The sequence below is a fragment of the Cydia amplana genome, chromosome 10 (assembly GCF_948474715.1).
Source record: "Cydia amplana chromosome 10, ilCydAmpl1.1, whole genome shotgun sequence".
Lineage (NCBI taxonomy): Eukaryota > Metazoa > Arthropoda > Insecta > Lepidoptera > Tortricidae > Cydia > Cydia amplana.
In genome coordinates, this window is record NC_086078.1 from 1,430,118 (window position 1) to 1,451,096 (window position 20,979).

The 20,979-nt window shown below is 36.8% G+C and overlaps 3 protein-coding genes across 3 annotated transcripts; all 3 read right to left on the reverse strand.

Annotated features, from left to right (window-relative positions):
* Positions 1 to 1,184: 1,184 nt before the first annotated feature.
* On the reverse strand, positions 1,185 to 5,916 carry LOC134651522 (regucalcin-like). The gene is made up of 5 exons (XM_063506624.1): positions 5,692 to 5,916; positions 3,749 to 3,949; positions 2,730 to 2,942; positions 1,833 to 2,005; positions 1,185 to 1,422 (listed from the first exon to the last, which is right to left on the reverse strand). Exons 1-5 carry the CDS (start codon positions 5,870 to 5,872, stop codon positions 1,258 to 1,260), a joined length of 933 nt encoding a protein of 310 aa, XP_063362694.1. The 5' UTR covers positions 5,873 to 5,916; the 3' UTR covers positions 1,185 to 1,257.
* A 2,114-nt stretch (positions 5,917 to 8,030) lies between these two features.
* On the reverse strand, positions 8,031 to 13,704 carry LOC134651757 (tRNA (34-2'-O)-methyltransferase regulator WDR6). The gene is made up of 5 exons (XM_063506859.1): positions 13,542 to 13,704; positions 13,182 to 13,474; positions 12,510 to 12,695; positions 9,308 to 11,652; positions 8,031 to 8,161 (listed from the first exon to the last, which is right to left on the reverse strand). The coding sequence occupies exons 1-5, from the start codon at positions 13,600 to 13,602 to the stop codon at positions 8,095 to 8,097; spliced, it is 2,952 nt and encodes a 983-aa protein (XP_063362929.1). The 5' UTR covers positions 13,603 to 13,704; the 3' UTR covers positions 8,031 to 8,094.
* Positions 13,705 to 14,236: 532 nt separating this feature from the next.
* LOC134651758 (2-oxoisovalerate dehydrogenase subunit alpha, mitochondrial) lies at positions 14,237 to 20,464 on the reverse strand. The gene is made up of 9 exons (XM_063506860.1): positions 20,384 to 20,464; positions 19,317 to 19,582; positions 18,695 to 18,803; positions 17,160 to 17,307; positions 16,589 to 16,754; positions 15,724 to 15,924; positions 15,194 to 15,312; positions 14,446 to 14,593; positions 14,237 to 14,346 (listed from the first exon to the last, which is right to left on the reverse strand). The coding sequence occupies exons 1-9, from the start codon at positions 20,441 to 20,443 to the stop codon at positions 14,268 to 14,270; spliced, it is 1,296 nt and encodes a 431-aa protein (XP_063362930.1). The 5' UTR covers positions 20,444 to 20,464; the 3' UTR covers positions 14,237 to 14,267.
* Positions 20,465 to 20,979: the final 515 nt, after the last annotated feature.

Consider the following 20,979-nt stretch of genomic DNA (forward strand, 5'->3'; position numbering starts at 1 on the left):
AAGATTACGAAAAGTCAGTTTTTCATCTTGCTGCGTATAGGCAAAGGGGCGAGGGGAGTTGGGTGCGCGGGACGGAGTAAGCTTCTTACCAACAATTTATTTGTAAAAATTACGTCGCTCGTCGTTGTAACCGGACTTGACGGACGAATTTTGTGTCAATTTCCGTCGTTAAAAGCGGTCGGTCGTTATAAGCGGAGTCGTAATAAACGGTTGTACTTTCATAGTAGCTCATACTAAAACCAAACAAGTGCTTATACTTACGTCGCTATAAGCGGTTGGTTGTTATATGCGAAGTCGTACTAATCGGACTCTACTGTATGTCAATTTGTCAAGCGTTGGTGGCCTAGCGGTAAGAGCGTGCGACTTGCAATCCGGAGGTCGTGGGTTCGAACCCCGGCTCGTACCAATGAGTTTTTCGGAACTTATGTACGAAATATCATTTGATATTTACCAGTCGCTTTTCGGTGAAGGAAAATATCGTGAGGAAACCGGACTAATCCCAATACGGGCCTAGTTTACCCTCTGGGTTGGAAGGTCAGATGGCAGTCGCTTTCGTAAAAACTAATGCCCACGCCAATTACTGGGATTAGTTGCCAAGCGGACCCCAGGCTCCCATGAGCCGTGGCAAAATGCCGGGACAACGCGAGGAAGATGATGATGATAAATATGTCAATTTTATAGAATCAATGAAATACAAATGTCAGCTGACTATATCATTTTTAATATGTTTTTAATTAAAAAATATAGGTAGGTATATTTAGGTGCCTAATTTACACTTTTCAAGTTGCATGTAATGATGTCAAAAAATAATCTGAGACATAGAAATCGTTGATGATCGTCGCAGTTACGTGACAGACATAAAATTAATCATAGAAAGATCCGTGACACCGAGTCCAGTAATCTTGAGAGTGCATCCTCCAGGAATGTAGGTATCTGTTCTACGTCGATGTTGAGACGCGCCGTGGTTACGTAGTGTGTCAAGTGTTCGCTAAAGTGTGTCGAGGTTTTGGGCAAAATCACTAATAAGCGATATCCTAGACAACATTATGGTGTTTAATTACCGATATCCTTGAACCTGTCTTAGGTAGGCCCGTCACTGGGATGTTTCTGTTTTTCACGTTTGTTTTTACGTAAAGTGTGTCGAGCGAGTCAACTAAAAGTGTGTCAAGTCTAAACTAAAGTGTATCGAAGATCGAAGTTCTGGATACAATCGATGGATTAATCGCAAATAAGTTATAAGTGATATCCTTGACAACCTTATAGTGTATCATTGAACCTGTCGTTAGGCAGACCCGTCACTCCGAGCCCAGTTATTTTGAAAGTGCATCCACTGGGATGTTTCTGTTCTCCGGAGATGTTGAGGCGCGCCGTGGTTACGTAAAGTGTGTCGAGTTTGGCGCCTCCGAAAGTACATGAGGTGACCTGACGAAATAATTCTATATATGGCAGTTGGATATAAAACTTATAACTATTAAATTTAAAAATTAGAAAAGTTCCTACGCACAAAAATGCCCTACATTTTGAAAAATAGCAAATGCCGCATCAAAATCGGTCCAACCGTTTTAGAGCTACGATACCACAGACAGACAGAAATTGGCGGCAAACGAACGTTTAAACAGTACAAAGTAGCGTTTATTAAAGTATAGAAGGCCGTTTTAAAGACAAAGACTTTTGACTCCCTTTTCTTGGCAATGTATCTTCTTACAAGATACATAATTTTACACCCTCTTTTTTTTTCTAAGCACCTTTTTTTATTTTGCTTTATCATGCGCAACCGAGGCTTGAACTCACGATTTATTTTTTAATTTTCCAAGAAAGGGGTTAATGGATACCTGTTTAGCGGGAACTTCCACTCGTTGCAACAACTCGCCCTCAGGGGATATGTGCAGGACACAGCCGCCGCCGAACACCGCCACCCACAGGTTGCCGTTTGTGTCGATGGTGCAACCGTCCGGGGCTCCTTCTAACTCGTTCGTCTCAAAGTCGAAGATGTACTGGAGATTGGCTGAAAAATAATCGTTTATTTCAGATTATTGATCCATATTGGTAACATGAAAAAAGTTTAAAACCATGTTAATAAAAAATAATAGAAATAAAAATAAAAAATAAAATTAAAGGATAAAAAAGGGATAAGTTCGCCTTAGTACTTGGGCCATTAATTTGTCTTTTGTACAATATAGAGTTTATACATACATACTTATAAATTAATAAATAAATAAAAAGATTTTTATTCGTGACGATCACAAAACATGTACGGACATATACAGACAACAACAACACCAAGAAAACAAGAAATCACTAAGTGTGCGTCACGAAATGTACCCAACTCAGCATAATGCTAGCTATCAAGCCAGCGCTGGTCTTCCGTAGGGCCCATTCTGTGATGCCACGACAGATACATACATAGACATAGACACATTAACACACTACAAAGGTAGGTACACAAAAGGTCCTTTTAACGTCCATCTGACCTATATCTTGTTTTAATTTAACTGGTTTTGTAACTATGATGACGTAAATAAATGTATTTTCTTTCTGTCTTTCAAAAGGAATAAAATAATTAAGAAAATTGTATTATCTACAAAAAACTAAGAGAAAATACATACTTACAAGAAAAATAATTAAAATAACAAATGAAACAAAAAAAGGAAAACATAGACAAAAAAATATAGTAATATTATTATGAACGTAACTTAAAAAGTAACTCCAAAATGTATACGAGTACTTACAAATGTCCCCAGTTTCGAAATCATAGTCGTATCTTCTTATCTTCCGTTCTGGCGAGTCTATATAATACATGGCCTTAGATTCCGGGTCCCAGGCGAGGCCGTTGGAGATGGAGACCTTGTCGCAGAGAGGGGCGAGGCCGTGAGAGTCCAAGCGGAATAAAGTGCCTGCGTTTTTGTCTAGGTTGAATTTCTCGTCTTGGTGGCCCATTGTGCCTGTAATAGTAAGTAGGTAGATATATAGGTAAAGTTTGTCAAAGGACGGTCTCATTTCAAACATAGACATAGAATAATACTATCTTTGTCTTACACGAGTACTAGCACCCAAAGGAAAAGGATAAGTATAGTTTTTCTGGTTGTTACTGACTGACAAATTGGTTTGACCAACTTTATTTAAAGTGCGCCAATGAGTAAAAAAAAAAGAAATTGGAACACAGAAAATTAAAATTAGGTGAACACAGGCAGCTTTAGGCGCAACATGGGCATCCATTGTTTAGAGCTTTAATTTTTAGTTTAGAGCAATTTGTAAATGTATATTAATAGACAGATCGGGGAAATCCTGAAGAAAGGCCAGGTCAAGAGCACCCTAAACCGGCGAGCGTGTATGAGGAATGTTATGAAAGTGATAGAGGTATGTCAGGATCGTAGCAAGTGGAAATCCGTGGTCTCTGCCTACCCCTCCGGGAAATAGGCGTGATTATATGTATGTATGTATGTATATTAATACTAAAATCTAATTTTAACTGTCGTGAATCATAATAACATTAAACTACTCTTACGGACTTACTCGCGTATTTTTAGTCACTCGCGCAGCTAGACAATACCTATAGGCTGTATAAAAAATGTCACGCGGGTGACTATTAAAAATAGGGAAAACACTATAAACAACATAAACACTATAAATTTAAAATTAAAGTTTAAACATTCGGAACTAAGTCGTTGAATGGATTTTTATTCCTTCTCCTCTCAATATTTATTACCAAATTTGGAGTTTTAGAATTTTTCAATTTTTAAAACCTAACCTGCATAAAGACGCCCCCTAGGATCCGCCTTCCCATCGTTCAGCCTGTTCCTAGGAGACTGTTGGTCCACCTCCCCAAGTCTCCTCACCACCCTCGCAGCGCCGGCGCCGTCCCACTGGATGACTACGAAATCGCGCTCCAAGCCCACTACGAAGTGGTCCAAGTGGTCCTCCAAGGGTACTATGAAGCCTGGACGACCCTCTGAAAATAATGATATGATATGATATATTTATCTCATAATATACAATTTCACTTAAAATTACACATGGTAGATTGTCAGGGATTTATATTGTGATTGTCAGTTTTTTTACATTACGAAATAATTGAATAAGTATGAAGAATAACAGTCACAATCAAAATTTCATTCAAAATTTAGGTATTAAATTACAAATCGTATAGTAGTATCACAATAAATTAAAAACAAATATTTAAAAAATAATTAAGGTCACAATGAGAGGATCGTCATTAAAGTAATAAATAATAAATTATAATAAACCTTACAATTCAGATGTCAACAATCTAAGTAAATCTAATTAGTGATTTCATAAAACTCTTTTATAGAATACAGTGGTTTACAGTGGTTGGTAATGAAAAAAGGGACTAAATTTAGTATAGTATAGTATCGTTTATTGCAAACCATGGTACAATATAATAGATGTTACAATAGAAGCAGATCACATGGCACCCTGGTAGGGTATGGCAATTATCCTTAAGACTACATTAACTAAATATAATATTTAGTACACTTAAATATACTTTGCTTGCTACTTGCTACTACATATTATTATTTTCTATGTTTAGGAACTTTGTTTACAAATATTATCATAATAGATCATCCTGCATAAATTCTTCGATGGTATAGTATGATTTTTGCAATAGAACGGACTTGAGTTTTTGTGTAAATAAATGATTTATTTGTATGTTTTTTATTTCAGTAGGTAGTTTATTATATATATTTATTGCTCGGTAGTACGGTCCTTTTTTATAAATATCTAAGATTGGTTCTGGGAGAATGAGATTATCTTTGCGACGCGCACTCTTGTTAAATTCAAATAGGTGTAAATTATTTTTGACAAATGAAGTTATTTCCAGGATATACAGAGAGGGGAGAGTCAATAATTGAAGTTCCTGAAAATGGGGTTTGCAACTGTCGGTCTGTGGAATATTTACCAATATACGGATGCATTTTTTTTGCATTATAAATAGGTCGTGGGCGTCGCTGCTATGGCCCCACAATAGCAAACCATAACTGAGCCAAGACTGTGCATATGCGTAGTAAGCGGACAGGGCGCAATGGATATGTGTGTTTGATTTTAAAATGCTGAACGCGTATAGGAAGGAAGATAATTTTGCTTTGACTTTGGCTACGTGTTTTTTCCAGTCTAGGTGGGTATCAATAGTTAGTCCTAGCAGGGTACATTCAGTCTCTTCTATTATGTTTAAATCTTGTAATAGTGGTGTCAAGTCAGTCGGTCGTTTTTGGTGTGGTCTAAATTGTATAGTCTTTGTTTTTGCTGTATTTATAATTAAGTTATGGTCTTGTAGCCATTGTGATATGTATTCAATGTATCTACAAATTTTTATATTGTTCACCTAATCACCTGTATAGAGATCATCCAATCCATCTTTCTTTTATCATATGGAATATATAAAAACGCCTTCTACATACTATTATTGAACCATATCACTTTGAAATAAAGTTCTAAATCAGGTGGGAAATATATTCTCTCTGCCTTGTAACTACCTTTCATCGATTGTCCCCACATGTACAACTTAAATTTAAAACTATGCTGACAGTTTGGTTCACAGTGTCACACACAAATATCTAAACAGCCTCTTTCATCAAAATATCACAGTGCATGTTCAGATATTTAGATATTTTGAACCCTTCTGCCGCTGAAATATATCTGAGGAGCTTTATACAAATGTAACATATAACTCACCTAGAGTAGCGCTAGTAAGGCTCTCCTTAGCCGGATCATATTTGTGTATAGTCCTCTCATTAATACTGACGAAGTACAGAGCCAGTACGCGTTCGTCCCAATGAGGGCCTTCGCCCAGGAGAAATGCGCGATCTGCTATAGCTTCCACTTTTATCCCGAAATCGTTGGCTGGTGACGTCATTGCTGATGTCGATGACTCCAAAACTGACGACTGGAAATGATAAATAATTGTTAAAAAACCGGCCAAGTGCGAGTCGGACTCGCGCACAGAGGGTTCCGCACCATCAACAAAAAACAAGCAAAAAAAACGGTCACCCATCCAAGTACTGACCCCGCCCGACGTTGCTTAACTTCAAAAAAAACCCCACAAAAAAAATCACGTTTGTTGTATGGGAGCCCCACTTAAATCTTTATTTTATTCTGTTTTTAGTATTTGTTGTTATAGCGGCAATCACGGTTCGTGAGATACAGCCTGGTGACAGACGGACGGACGGACGGACGGACGGACAGCGGAGTCTTAGTAATAGGGTCCCGTTTTTACCCTTTGGGTACGGAACCCTAAAAAACTATTGAGATATTAGTAGAATAGATTATATCAGAAGAGATAAACATGTCTTCAGAATTTCGATTTATTAGAAATGAAATCCTTGAATTCATTTTTAGGGTTCCGTACCAAAAAGGCACAAAAGGAACCCTTATGGTGCGACTTTGTCCATCTGTCTGTCTGTCACATTGCTAAATATCTCGAGAACTACTGAAGCTATCGATTTGAAATTTGGATTAGGTAGTTATGAAAAACGCTAGAACCCAATATTGAAAGTGTAATTTTTTTAATCCGTTCTTTTTGACATAAGTCTAATCGAAAAAAAATATCGATATACTTAAAATAAATATTTACCCTAGAAATTGACGATCCCATTTCGATATTCTAGCTATTCTTACTTCAAATTTTCGTACACTTTCCTGCTGAAATTAGCATTTTAACTAAAACAACACATTACGTACAGTCACCTGCCAACCTGCCATAATATGTTCCTCATCGAAGGCCACAAAAATATGACACGCTCTTATGGCTCTACCTACAAAAAAGATCGTGTCAGATATTTTTGCCTTCGTTGTGTAACATATTATTGCAGGTGACTGTACCTAAATAAAAGAATAACAGGATTAACAGATTTACATATTTAAGCAAAAACAAACTACAAGAATGTAAACTACTGAAGAAAATAACGAATCTAATATAATAATAACGAAAACAAAATCACGAGCAGCGAATTGTTCAGACCGATAATCTAATAAATTAACCACAAAATAATCTCATGTTCAATATTTTAATTTTTAATCAAATATATTAGGAATATACCTATATATTGTGTATACTAAATTTATAACTAACTTAAAATTACAAAATTACAAAAATCTTAACCTAGACCCTAGACTAACAACTGTTAAAAAATACAAAAACTAGTCTCATGTTTTAGTAATTAAAAAATTAAAATAAAGTTACTGTATCAAAAACGACCGTCCTACCTCGCCACTTGTTATTTAGGTACAGAGTTATGAGACTAACATACCTATAATAAAATAAAATTATTGTTTATTCTATATGTTTACAATCACCGGTAATCCTTCTCGACGACCCCATAATCAGAAAGTAGATAAATCGTACAATTATATAACAATCTAGTCACGTTCGAAATTGAATCTTAACTGTATAGAGATAAAATGCTAATTTGAGTGGTTGGCATTTTATATTGCTTTACGTCATGTCATTATGATAATGTCGACTCTTTATACTATAAGACATACTTGATTTTAAGTTCTCACTACTTGACTACTTGTTATTAGTGCTGTAACAAAATAGGTATGGCCCGATCACGTTAACGTTTCATGCATACGAGTAGGTACGTAGCCATCAGATATTTCGGAGCGGCCAAAGGGGTTCACAATATCTGAACACGCACTCTAACGCCCTGACAATAGAGTTTAGATATTTGTGAGCGCCTTGGCCGCTCCGATATATCTGATGGCGACTGTACTACGTCAAGAATGGCGCCCGGTGAAAGTATGCACTGTTACTGCCAAGTGCAAACTTAGCGTGGTCGGGGATTAGTCACAAATATTCCAACAAAAAAGCAACATACACACATAAATAGTTATTTTTAAGATACATATTTACGAAGAAACGTATATTGGTTTAAATTCATAATTTTCCTTTATATTTTTGTACCTACCTTTACCTATAGACATTTCTTAAAGATACCTACCCGTATTTTCTCTAAGTATTGTGATTTCCTTGTGCGAAATAGTTAAATATAATTCGGAATATATTAAATGTATTTAAATTAGAAGTGGTGATATTTAATTCGAAACAACACATATAATAACGATGATTTATTCATTTCAACTTGGTTTCTTCAGTTCAATGACCTCCATTCCTTTTCCAAACACGCACACTTTGATGATTTCACTGAAAACAAATAGAGTTTATAAGTTTAAATGAGTCATAGATTATCTATTTTCTATTACATCTAACGATAAGTTTTAACTTTTAAGTGGGACACCAAATAAGCTAATAAAAAAACAATAAGTTTTTGGCAAAAATAGTTATTTGTTTTACAAGGGGGCAAAGTTGTTGTTTAACCGCTCGTGCTAATGTTGAAACCCGAATAAGAGAAAGATTCCAAAATTGAATCTTCGAGGTTCGAAAAATGGAATATTGAGCGTTGCGAGGGTTTCAATATTAGCACGAGCGGTTAAACAACAACATTGCCCCCGAGTGAAACACAAAATTTTTCACCACACCAACCCGAAGCAAATATTAAATGTAATATATCATACAAAATCGAATCCAAATGAATGTTATTAAATATTTATCATCCAAAATCATCATTTAAAAGTCAATTCTACCAGCAAACATAAGAAAACAACTCAAAATTAGCATTTGATTACTTTGCCTCACATGTGAATAAAATGCAACTTTGCTATCAGTTTTTGAAGTGCAAAGTAAGCCTTTCCGAGCTGGTGTCGTGAAAAATAATTTTTGGTACAAGATTTTATCGCTGACTGTACTTTTCTTTCCATATGCAACTAATACTCATCGAGACAATTCTAAAAACCCCAAACACAATTAGGTTGCGTTGTTTTATCACAGAGTTCTTATGGCCACCTCCTGTCTCCATCATCAGATCAGCTTGATGGTACCATAATATTGCATTTTGTCACCCGGCTTAAAAATATATTCCAAGAAAAATATGACATTTATAGTTGTTCTTCCAGAAGTTGCCCAAGTTATAGTCCGACAAGAAATTGCAGAAAATTATTGAGGGCGCCACTTCCTACGTAACTGTCACATTTCTGACGTACCTAAAATGCTTAAACATGGCAACAATTTAGTATCGAAATTTTTAGTTCCATTTTATTTTGCTATTTTATGTCGCACTATTGACGAACTCTAAAGATCGGTTTTCCTAGGATAGCGGTGCCGTCATATAGCGGCCGTCTCCATAGTAAATAATACGGCTAAATATGGATGTCGTAGTATTTGTATGGAGACGGCCGCTATATGACGGCACCGCTATCGGAGGAAACCAAGGCTTAACGGCTGTCAACTCACCTGTTACTCTCCATCAAATCCATGCCCTGAACATCGGCTACGTCGCAAAATGTCTGCGAAACGAACTCGCATATAATCCTTTCCTCAACCTTCCATTTTAGCAAACTGACCCTCTGGTCTACTGACACAGACACTAAATACGCTCCAGAGAAGCATATACCAGTTATCTGGGAGCTGTGCAATGAATCCATGTGGACAGAAGATGTTAAGTTTGCAGAGGTCAGGCTAGGCTGGATGTGGATTACAATAAGATGTATAGCGTTGTCATCGCCCCCTGTTGCTACTAATATATCCCCATTTGATAATAGTTTGGATGTTATACTGTTTATGCCACTTTTGTTAGTTGTTGTAGTGAAAAATGGCAGAAATTCATTGTTAAGTTTACTTGTATCCCAAAAAGCAGTTTCACCTCTTGTGGTACAAGTTACTAAAATCGTTTCATTTTCAAATTTGATGCAGTGCGTTTTGAGAATGCAAGTTTTGTGATATTTCACTTCATTAATCAGTTTAAATTCAGCGTTTTCATTAATGTTAAGATTGTATATTCTGAGATAGGCATCTGAACATCCAACGAATACAATGAAATTGTTATCATCTGTTTGTATAATTTCGATATCCATGACTCTAGTTTCTGGATCAAAATCTATTGAACAGTTTCGCCAGTTTTGATTGCCTTTTTTCTCTTTGTCTGTCCCTTTTATTTGATAATCGAATAGTTCTTCAAATATCACTTTTATTTCATCTTCTTTCTTTTCAAAATTAATTATATTCATGCATATCTGTGCCCTACCTCCAGCTGATATGACAAGTATCTTTTCATCTTTTAATTTATATAATTTTAATGCTCTTATATTTGATAAATGTTTATATACAATTCTATCTACAAATTCCATTTTAGAATCGAGATTTGATAATCTTAAAGTAGTATCTTCACCACCAGAAATATAAAACATTGATGGATCTAAAGCACTTGAACAACATTTAAGACAATTAATTTCTTTAGAATGTGAACCATTTACAACATTTCTAGAAACAATTTTACTCATTTGGAAAGCAGCTATATTTACATCAGAGTTTTTGATATATATTAATTTAATAAATTCCTCGTATTTATCATTTATTTTATCTATCTGTCGAACTGCGTCCCAAGAGCGATGTCCACCGCCACAAGGTACTTCCAACATCTTATTACTATTCCTTATATCATAAACAACAAAATCTCTTTCTTGAAATCCACAAATGGTATTCTCATCTCTATCCAGGAATTTTTCAACCCATTGAAATTCTAAGCATTTACTACTCATATATTTGACTTTGCCATTTCTTATGATGAAGTGTCTAATGGTACCATCTCTCCCTGTGCTAATGATTTCATTATCCTTAATAGTTATTGACGTAGGTCCGTATCTTCCATGGACTTTACGAAAGGTTTTTACAGGATCCCTTTCTCCTTTTATATAGATATGGATATTACCACATCTGTCTCCAAGAATAGTCATGTTATTTTTGACATCAATGGCGGCAGCAGTCAGCCATCTTTCTTTACAAACTGGTAAAATATAACTGCAAACATTCTCCACATCGTTTCCTTTTGCTACAACATTTAATTCACCATTTTGTGAACAGAAAATTAGATGTCTGTTGTCACCCCAATGCATAGATAGAATTTTCCCAAATTCCAATTTAGTTTTTATTACATTCTGCAAACAATCTTCCTTGCAATTTTCGATAAAAACATCCAAATTGCCATCCATATCAGAAACTGCAATAATCTGTCTACACAAAGACATGCTTAGCAATTTATATGTAGAAGTATGATTCAATCTATACTCCAATTTATCTTTTCTTTCAACATAATAAATTATACAATTATCAGTCATCATAACTATATTCCTTCTAGCTGTAAAAAATACTTTTTTGACCTCAGCATTCCTTTCCAAATTATAATTCTGGCTAACATCGGCCACAGACAAAGGGTGAACCATAATAGCACAGTCACTTCCCCCAGTAACTAAACTATCATTATCAGCATCCACAGCCCAAATGCAGCTATTCTGATGAGCCAAATTCTTCCTTAGCAACTTCCCATTAAAATCCCAGTAACAAATAGCCCCATCTTCCCCTACAGAAACCACCATGTTATTACTAATACAGCTCCTCATGACCCTTGCTAAGTGGCCATAGAGTTCATATTTGCACAACATTTCTGTGTGTTGCCAGTATTCTTTAATGTTTATTTTTTGTTTGCTATCTGTATTTGGAGACCATATCCGTAAGGATCTGTCGTCAGATGTTGTGACAATGATTTCTTTTTGCGGATCACACGATATTGAGAATATTACACCCTGAAATGAGAAAGAATACACTTAAGGTGCAGTTAGATCCCATCACAGATGGTACTGCCAATACTGCCATCGATAAACATTTCATCATTAAATATTTCATTTTTTTTATATATAAAATAAAATCTTCTCCTTCTCTTTTTTTCCTTTTTTTTTCTTCTTAGTTTTCTAATATAAAATAAAATGTAAATAATTATCAGGTAAAAGTAGACCAATCTGGTAAATGCCATACATGATAATATTCATACTAGAATACTTTAAGATTAGATTATAAATAAAATCTTGTTAAAATAAAACAAAAACACAATTAGCCCTTCTTTTTTATTAGAATTTGGAATATAAAACGCCATTGAGGTATATACAAGAGACGACATCTCGAACAAAATGTTTCCGCACCTCAGAGAAGTGCATGCATGCATGCGAAACCGAAAATTGTTAATAAAGACGCCACGAGTATTTTTTGACTCAGTTAAATGTACAATGTTGCATACAATACTTTTTCTACGACCAAACATTTACTTTGAAAACTAAATAATAGTAATCAACAGTTATTCCATTGCTTACGGTGAAATGTTATTCCATGCCTTTTATTATATTTTCTTGTGCTATTGTTGCAACTTTTTAACACGAAGGCATTTTTAATTTTTTTTTTTTTTTTTCTGTACATGTGTGGCATCTCATCAGTGGTCGGTGACGTACTAAAAGCAAAGAAGTGCATGCACTTCTCTGAGGTGCGGAAACATTTTGTTCGAGATGTTGTCTCTTGTATATACCTCAATGTAAAACGCAATAAAATGCATACAAAAGACTGAAAAGTTTTCAATCTTTGGAAATTTTGTCAAGATAGAAACTTTACAAACCCTGTGTCCCTTCAAGTGCTGAAGTGGCTCTGCCTCGCTGCAGCAATGTATAATGACCTCGGAGAACACAGTTCCGGCCAACACTAGAACCCCATCTTGTAATGGCACGAGTAAACCGCTGTACAGGATTGAGTTGTCTTTGCTTTTATGCTGTGACAGCAATATTTGAGATGAAATGTCCCAGAACTGAAAATTTAAAAATATAAATATTTATATCACATTTCAAAATCTAAGGTCTTTTATATGCAAGGTTGTAGTGAAGATAATGCGTATACCATTAATATGATTAAATATCTATTACCCTTTTTTTCTTTTATTGATAAGAGTGGCAGAGATTAATATAGATCTGTAAGGGCTGAATTAGACGGCACGCAAACATGAATGTGGTTTTAGTTACATTGCGGACTGTTGGTTACTTACGTCCAATTCAAAGGACCGCTCAAAACCCTCAATGTAATGAAACTCGGATGCGAGTTCTCGCACCGTCTAAATGAGCCCTAACAGTAGATACCCTCTTGTAGTGATAGCAGTTATGTTGTTTATTTCATCACAATTTTATAATTCTTATTAAATTTCAATTTGTGATTTTTTTACGTGGTATCCAATTAGTCTGAGAAGAATACAAGTAACAGATAAAGTATTAAATGATTAAAAACAACAAAATGTATTTACCTGAACAGTATTATGTGCTGTCAATAAGGCCACTTTGTCATCATCCAACCATATTCCAGAGTGCAACCAGTCGTCACACACCACCGGCGTGAACAGGCGAGAGCATATTTCACCTCTCTCTCTACTTGGGTCAGAAAAACTCAGCACAGTGAATTGTTTCCCACCAAAACATAGTATTTTGTCTCCACATTTTGACGGTACGAAACCATATATTTTCTGACCGTGCAGCGTAATTACCCTTTGTACAGACTTTAACGAAGCCTTGTTAAATATATTCGTGTAACTACCAATTCCTGAAAATTATAATTTAAGCAATAAAAACATTCGAAATTTAGACTCGAACATAACCACAAAATTTACCTGCAAATATATAGTCTTGGTGGAATCTAACGGCTGTCACGTCAGTGCGGACTAAAGCCATGTTTAATAAAGGTTTCTCAAAGTATATTTCATTACGATATTATTTATTAAATATATAAAACTAAATTGTTTACGTTAACTTTCCACATTTCACATGGGCACGCAAAACGTCATGTTGACACTGACAGTTACGACAGTTACGTTCCGTTCCGGTCACGAAAAATGATTTTGTAAAATAGGAGCTACCGCGAACCTTGAACATTGAAATTTCGTCGCATACTGTGCCCAGTTATCACTCGATATCGTTTATATACCCTGGCACAACCACTTTTTCAGTAGAAAAAGGCGGGAAATTTAAAAATTGTAGGCTCAAACAGTAGACTACCCATAAGCCCCCTCCAGACTATGTGCTGAATCGCAGCTTCGCGCCGCTATTCGCACACGAGTGTGGAGGGGGCTATAGATTTCCTCCAATTGGAGATTGGCGCCAATTATTTTCCTGATCAAATCGGTCGATTTGCCCAGTTCGTTTGGATACGGCTTTAGTCCTTCTGTTCAAATTTCAAATTCCTATTTCTAGTGCTGTGCCGCCTTATTATTCTATCGATATCGATATGACTGTTTGTCAGAAGTTCTATCTAGGTATATTAAGAATGTTGATTAAAACAAACCATGAAATCAATAACAAATATTTATTCATAATTTATTAAAATTTAAAATTTGCACCTATTCGCTTTGATATTGATTAAGTTGATAATGTTCTCCGTATTTCTTTAAGTGGTTCTCCATTTCCTTCATTTGTTTTCTGAAATTAAAAAAAAAACGATAATTTTAGTCTCTTAAACAACCTGTCAAATACACCACATACATATAAACCACTACAAAATAAAACATAAAAACTTACTGGAGGTGTTCTGGCATTTCATAATAAACGTCTTCCAGCATTTCTTTCCAGTGGGGTTTCTTCTTCTTTTCAGCTTCTTGCATCGTCTTCAGCACCGTGCTCCTGGCTTCCTTCTGGAATGCCTTGTCAGCCTCTTCGTCCCATAAACCTGCAAACAAACAAATAAACACTTTAAGTACTTATAGACATCCTTTTTTTTTAATTTATTTGTTAAAATCTTATGTATTTTATAATATAGGGCTCAGCTCATGAGAGCAGTCATTAAGACACAGTAGAATGAGTGATCAGCACATGCGTTACATACGTGCGTAACGACTCCATGTCAAACATCAATTTTGTTAGTTTTAAACATCGTAGTTTGTGTTATATTTTTACGAGTCTATTACAAATGTAGAAATTGAAAGTACGATACTGAATAATCGTTTGTGTGAATAAACAGTTTTTTATGCATTAGTAAGAGTTTCTGATTTAGAACAGGGCGTACGGACGTATTGTATGTTAATTTCTACGCGTCAGTTAAAATATTGAAGGAAGGTTCGAAGTAGGTAACATAATATGTACCTATTGTCTTGTAGGTTATAAATTAGCTTGAACACTATACCATGTCCTTTTAATTTCAAATAGAATAACGTGATTGATAATTTCTATTGATGGAATTACAAAAGATTTACGATTAGTCGATTACTAATATGTCCTACCTAAATAAATTTAAATGTGGTTATGAAAGTTTTATAATTTATTAAGTTACCTTTGCGTTCAAGATATGCTCTAAATTTGCTTATTGGCTCCTCATCTTTGTTCCATTTGTCTATTTCTTCCAATGGTCGGTAAGCACTGCTATCATCAGACGTAGAGTGATGACCAACTCTGAAATGAATAACACATATTATGCATTGGTATCCATTGGAGACCTAAATAAATGTCCAGGAGTAGAATAATAGCGTGACGTCATTTAAGGTCATATTTTTTTCGACCTAAATATTGAACGTCATTCAATCCTCCGTCTGTTTATAAGCTTCTTGGTATAGTTTTTACTAGTACTTTTATTAAGGTTCCGTACCCAACGGGTAAAAACGGGATCGGGATCCTATTACTTAAGACTCTCCTGTCCATCCGTCCGTATGTCTGTCTGTTACCAGGCTGTATCTCATGAACCTTGATAGCTAGTTGAAATTTTCACAGATGTATTTCTGTTGCCGCTATAACAACAAATACTAAAAAGTACGGAACCCTCGGTGGGCGAGTCCGATTTGAATTTGTCCGGTTTTTTATACTCACCGGTAACACATAGCCTCAATGAGCACCGGTTTATTCTGCAGCGCAAGTTGCCTGGCACTCGACACGGCGTTGTAAACTGCTAGAGTGTCGGTGCCGTCCACTCGGATAGTGTGGAGCCCGAGCGCCGGGCCTCGGGCGCCGATGCCGTCTCCGCGGTACTGCTCGCTGCTGGGCGTGGAGATCGCGTAACCATTGTTTCTGCTGTAAAGACAATCATGGTTTCCGAGGTTTAGTGAGGTAAAGTTGAAAACAGATATTTTAATCAAATAATTCGATGGCAGTACTGACTATAGGTACTACCTCTAAGCTCAAAAATTTCCAACGCCAGCTAAATGGCCAGGATTCTGCTCTTTACCGAGCTCGTGCCAAGGACCCCTACGCTCGCTGGAGCCTCAAAGCTCGAAATATTCCTTTACACCTATTTGAAGGATCCTATAATTATTTTCTGCCAGAGCCTTAAGACAGTTTTGACGGGATGATGATGACTGTAATGTTTTTTACCTCGAATTTGAGTCAGAAAGTTAAGTATTGGTTTCTCACTGCCACTTGCACCATCCCACCAACCCGGGGTTAACACGTTAAACCATTAACCCAGTGTCAAATTGTACTGGTAACCATGGTAACTCCAGGTTTAACCGGTTAACCCCGGGTTAGTGGGATGGTGCAAGTGAACCTGAAGGGTTATTTTTCCCTTTCTAAGCTTTATTAACTGTAATATAACTAGCGTACAGTCGCCATCATATATATCAGGGCGGCCAAGGCGGTCACAAATATCTGAACACGCCTCTATTGTCAAGGCGATAGAGTCGTGTCGGAATATTTTTGAGCACCTCGGCCGCTACGATATATCTAATGGCGACTGTACCATAGGAAAATGACAGGGCAATCCAGCGTGGCAGCGAAGTTGAAGGCTGCGTGCGCGTCGCCTTCGGAAGCTGCGCCCTCGCCGAAGTAGCAGATGACGACGCGGTCGTTGTTCGGCTGTCGCTTGAAGGCATACGCCGCGCCTACGGCTTGGGGCATCTGGGTTGCTGGAATGACATAATATTTATTTATTTAAACTTCATTCCACAAATTTATACAAAAAAAGTACAAATGGCGGACTTAACGCCTTGAGGCATTCTCTACCAGTCAACCATTGATAGACAAACAAACAAGACGAAACACAGACAGTTCTTCTTTTCTTCTCCTTGTTAGGGGCTATATAAGGCTCCAAAGCCTATGTATCACTGCGACCATCGCTGATCTATTGTGATCGCCACCTACTACAACTCTCGATCCAAACCTGCAACTTCAAACAGCTGCAGGATCTTTTTGATCTCGAGAGACTTTACAACACAGACAGTTAGTTTGGTGTAGGATTGTAAAGAGTAGATATGAAAATAGACTCAAGTTCTGACTCTAGTAAAGCATAGGTATAAACTGTTAGAAATTACCTAATGGACTGGAGAGGGTGACAATGTTCCTCTGGCTGCTTCCATAGTGCACTGGCATCTGACGCCCTCTGCCGGGGTCCTCGCAATTGCCGTAGCACTGGTTGATCAGCTCTGACACGGTCATGCCACGGTGAAGTATCACTCCCAGCTAGAATTAAAAAAAAACCACATAAGCAACTGTTTTAAAACAATTCAGGGATGAAGAGTGGCTCAACTATAGACTGTTGACAAACAGTTGACTGACAAGTCAAAAGCTACGCTAGCATCAAATTAGGTCCTTGTTAATTTATTTATTGAATAGTAGGCAATTTAGGTAGTTTAAGGACAAATGAAGGAAAAACAACCAAAGGGTAAGTACATTTAAGTGAGGCTCAATGCAGAAGAAAATTGACAGATAGAGCTAATACTAAATAAAAAGAGGGATGAATTGATTTAATATAGTAAAGCTTTGGATTCCTCCGAAAACGGTGCCGTCATATGACGGCCGTCATATAGCGGCAGCAAAAGACGGCCGTCTTTACGGTGGCGACATGTGGAAAGTACCACGGCGTCATAACACACCGTCATCCACCAAGGTCAAAGCGGCAAATTTGAAAAATGTAGGCGCGATGGGATAACGTCCCATAGAAAATTTGAATTTCGCGCCTTTTCCTACTGACAAGATTTGCTTGATCATCTATAATTTACTTGGAGGATGAAATATCATCAGAAGAGGGAAATAATCGTAGTACGGAATCATTTATTCAAATCTCGTGTCATTTATTCAAAATGGCGTCACCGCTATCTAATAAAACGTTCACGAAACTATCGACAAGGTCATGACGGCCGTCATCTTACGTTACGTTGACAATCAACGTAACGTAAAGCTTTGGATTCCTCCGAAAACGGTGCCGTCATATGACGGCCGTCATATAGCGGCCGCAAAAGACGGTCGTCTTTACGGTGGCGACATGTGGAAAGTACCACGGCGTCATAACACACCGTCATCCACCAAGGTCAAAGCGGCAAATTTGAAAAATGTAGGCGCGAAAGGATAACGTCCCATAGAAAATTTGAATTTCGCGCCTTTTTCTACTGACAAGATTTGCTTGACCATCTATAATTTACTTGGAGGATGAAATATCATCAGAAGGGGGAAATAATCGTAGTACAGAATCATTTATTCAAATCTCGTGTCATTTATTCAAAATGGCGTCACCGCTATCTAATAAAACGTTCACGAAACTATCGACAAGGTCATGACGGCCGTCATCTTACGTTACGTTGACAATCAACGTAACGTAACGCCGTCTAGGAAACCGCGCCATCTTGTTTACATAGACAACGTTCTAGTGACGTCAGTCAACGCTATATAGCGGCCGTAATATGACGGCACCGCTTTCGGAGGAATCCAAAGCTTAACGCCGTCTAGGAAACCGCGCCATCTTGTTTACATAGACAACGTTCTAGTGACGTCAGTCAACGCTATATAGCGGCCGTAATATGACGGCACCGTTTTCGGAGGAATCCAAAGCTTAACCGATGTGTAATAATACCTCGCGGTACTGTGCAAAGACCAGGTCTTGAGGAGACAGGGCGGCGGAGCTGCCAAGGTGCACACCCTCTTCGCCGTAGTTGGTCATATAGAAGGAGATACGACCTTGTCTGAAAAAGAAAAAAGTATCTATAACTGGTCAACCAAATCTTGTCAGTAAAAAAAGGCGCGAAATTCAAATTTTCTATGCGACGATATCCCTTCCGCCTAAATTTTTCAAATTTGCCGCCTTTTTCTACTGTCAAGATCTGGTTGACCAAGTATAGTTATAATACTTATAATCGAGCTTAAATGAGGGTACCTATACGCACAAAGCTTAACTTTTTAACTTTTTTAGCTTTATAACTTGTCTTTACACAGCCTGTCAAACAACTTTTGTCAGTAGAAAAAGGCGCGAAATTCAAATTGTCTATGGGACGATAACCCTTCGCGCCAAGTTTTTAAATTTGCCGCTTTTTTTCTACTGACGAAAATGGCTTGACAGACTATATCATGCCAAAGAAACTTAAACCGCAGACTGAAGACTTTTATTTAGTACCATGACACTGAAGACATTTTTTAATTTTTAGCCACATTACAGAAAATATTATGTTCCTCTACAAAATGTTAGATATTTTACTCACCTCTGGGACTCATATAAGATCTTATCCATCTGATTCTGCTGGATCATGACCTTTAACATTTCAACAAGTTTCTCATTATCGATACTGGGCTCTTCATGTTTATCGATAATTTCGCCGTTGGTTTCCATCACTCGGTAGATAGGGATGGGGTCGTAGCTGTTTTTGTTCAGAAACTTCATTTGCGTCACGTAGGGAGCTTTCGCCCCAGGAAAGTCTGCAGTTTTCCCGCCATTTTGCACTTCTGGTCTGGTGTGAGTTGACAGCAACTGTAATTATGTTTTTATTTTGAAATTAAATAGTTATTTTCGATACAAGTGCAAAAGAGAGGAAATTCGAAACGAGTGGCGATAAATTAAAACACGACCGAAGGGAGTGTTTTAAATCGACACGAGTGCTATTTTACGCACTAGTGCTGTAAAATTTATTATCAAAGCATGAAGATTTTTCATTTCATACCACTTATTAATATTTATTTGAACATAGATAAATAAAAAATGATTTTAGACTAAGAGATAGGCACACATGTTCAAACAAAAACACAGCGATGACGAGGACAAAACAACCAAAATTAAAATAACTTATCTTATCAACAATAATTTAGATAGTAGTAAGTATAGTCAGCAGCAGAAGTTACTAAGCGGGCTAGTAGTTTGAAACCATTGGCACCGGAATAAAACCACTTTATTGTTAGGTAAGAAAGTAAGAGCGTAATGATGAACACCGCTCAACCGCCTAGCTAGCTAGCTACTAATGTCGCTGACTGTACATGAAAACTTTAAAGAACTTTAAAAAACAAATTAACACAAGCATAGCAAGCAAACATAATTTACAAAGCCAAAATCTCATACGACATTCTTTCAACGGATTGCGCGATTAACAGATAAAGCTAGTATGTAGTAACATACCTATTTGTAACAAAAATCGAATGCAAATCGCGCGTAATTATTAAGCGCCGAGTAAAATGTTGTTTACACAACACATGCGAATTAACCTAAGCTGCCAACCTTTCAAATATACGCCATACTAGTTTATTTTAGTATGAAAATTTGTATTATTTATTAACTTACCCGCACTGTTTGCCGAAGAGCGTTGAGTCTCACAAAACTAGCACCGCTTTTGAGCGCCATGTTGTCACTGATGACGTACTTCACGTACCGAATGGGTTGCGTGATAAGCCTTTCGTTCGACGGGGTTATTAGGTGTCGAATTCGAATGTTTAATTTGAATTCGATTGTTTTTCAACCGGTTGTTTAAACAATTCGTGGGATATTTAAAGTTAACTTTGGCAAAGCCGTGCGTATCTGTGTTTTAGTGTTGATCTAAATTAAACCTTACAGCATTACATTACAGTTGTTTTTGAATTATGTAACATGGTTAGTGGTATAGTGATTGTAATTTTTAACCAGTCGTATACATTTTGTAAGTTACATAGAATTTTAACTAAATCTGTTATCTTAATCGTCATCAAAGTCATCATTAATTCATTATTACTATTATACATAATATATAGTGGTAGGTACGTAGTTGTCCCGTCGAGATTTCTTGATGTAACTAAATCTTCGAAACAACAAAGGCGATAAGATAAGTAATTGTTGTTAAGAATACCCTTAGTAGAGTTATCTGGCCAAGTTAAAACACGTCACTCACAGTGCTATAATATAAT

Bases quoted from the DNA above. Each gene is read 5' to 3' on its own strand.
- LOC134651522 (XM_063506624.1), bottom strand. From the start codon at position 5,872: ATGACGTCACCAGCCAACGATTTCGGGATAAAAGTGGAAGCTATAGCA. The intron at 3,950-5,691 runs GTGAGTTATATG...CATTATTTTCAG, and splicing joins CCTTACTAGCGCTACTCTAG to AGGGTCGTCCAGGCTTCATA. The intron at 2,943-3,748 runs GTTAGGTTTTAA...TTACTATTACAG, and splicing joins TAGGGGGCGTCTTTATGCAG to GCACAATGGGCCACCAAGAC.
- LOC134651757 (XM_063506859.1), bottom strand. From the start codon at position 13,602: ATGGCTTTAGTCCGCACTGACGTGACAGCCGTTAGATTCCACCAAGAC. The intron at 13,475-13,541 runs GTAAATTTTGTG...TATAATTTTCAG, and splicing joins CCAAGACTATATATTTGCAG to GAATTGGTAGTTACACGAAT. The intron at 12,696-13,181 runs GTAAATACATTT...TTAAATTTTCAG, and splicing joins CAGCACATAATACTGTTCAG to TTCTGGGACATTTCATCTCA.
- LOC134651758 (XM_063506860.1), bottom strand. From the start codon at position 20,443: ATGGCGCTCAAAAGCGGTGCTAGTTTTGTGAGACTCAACGCTCTTCGG. The intron at 18,804-19,316 runs GTGAGTAAAATA...TTTCTTTTTCAG, and splicing joins ATCTTATATGAGTCCCAGAG to ACAAGGTCGTATCTCCTTCT. The intron at 14,347-14,445 runs GTAAGTTTTTAT...TTTTAATTTCAG, and splicing joins GAAATGCCAGAACACCTCCA to AAAACAAATGAAGGAAATGG.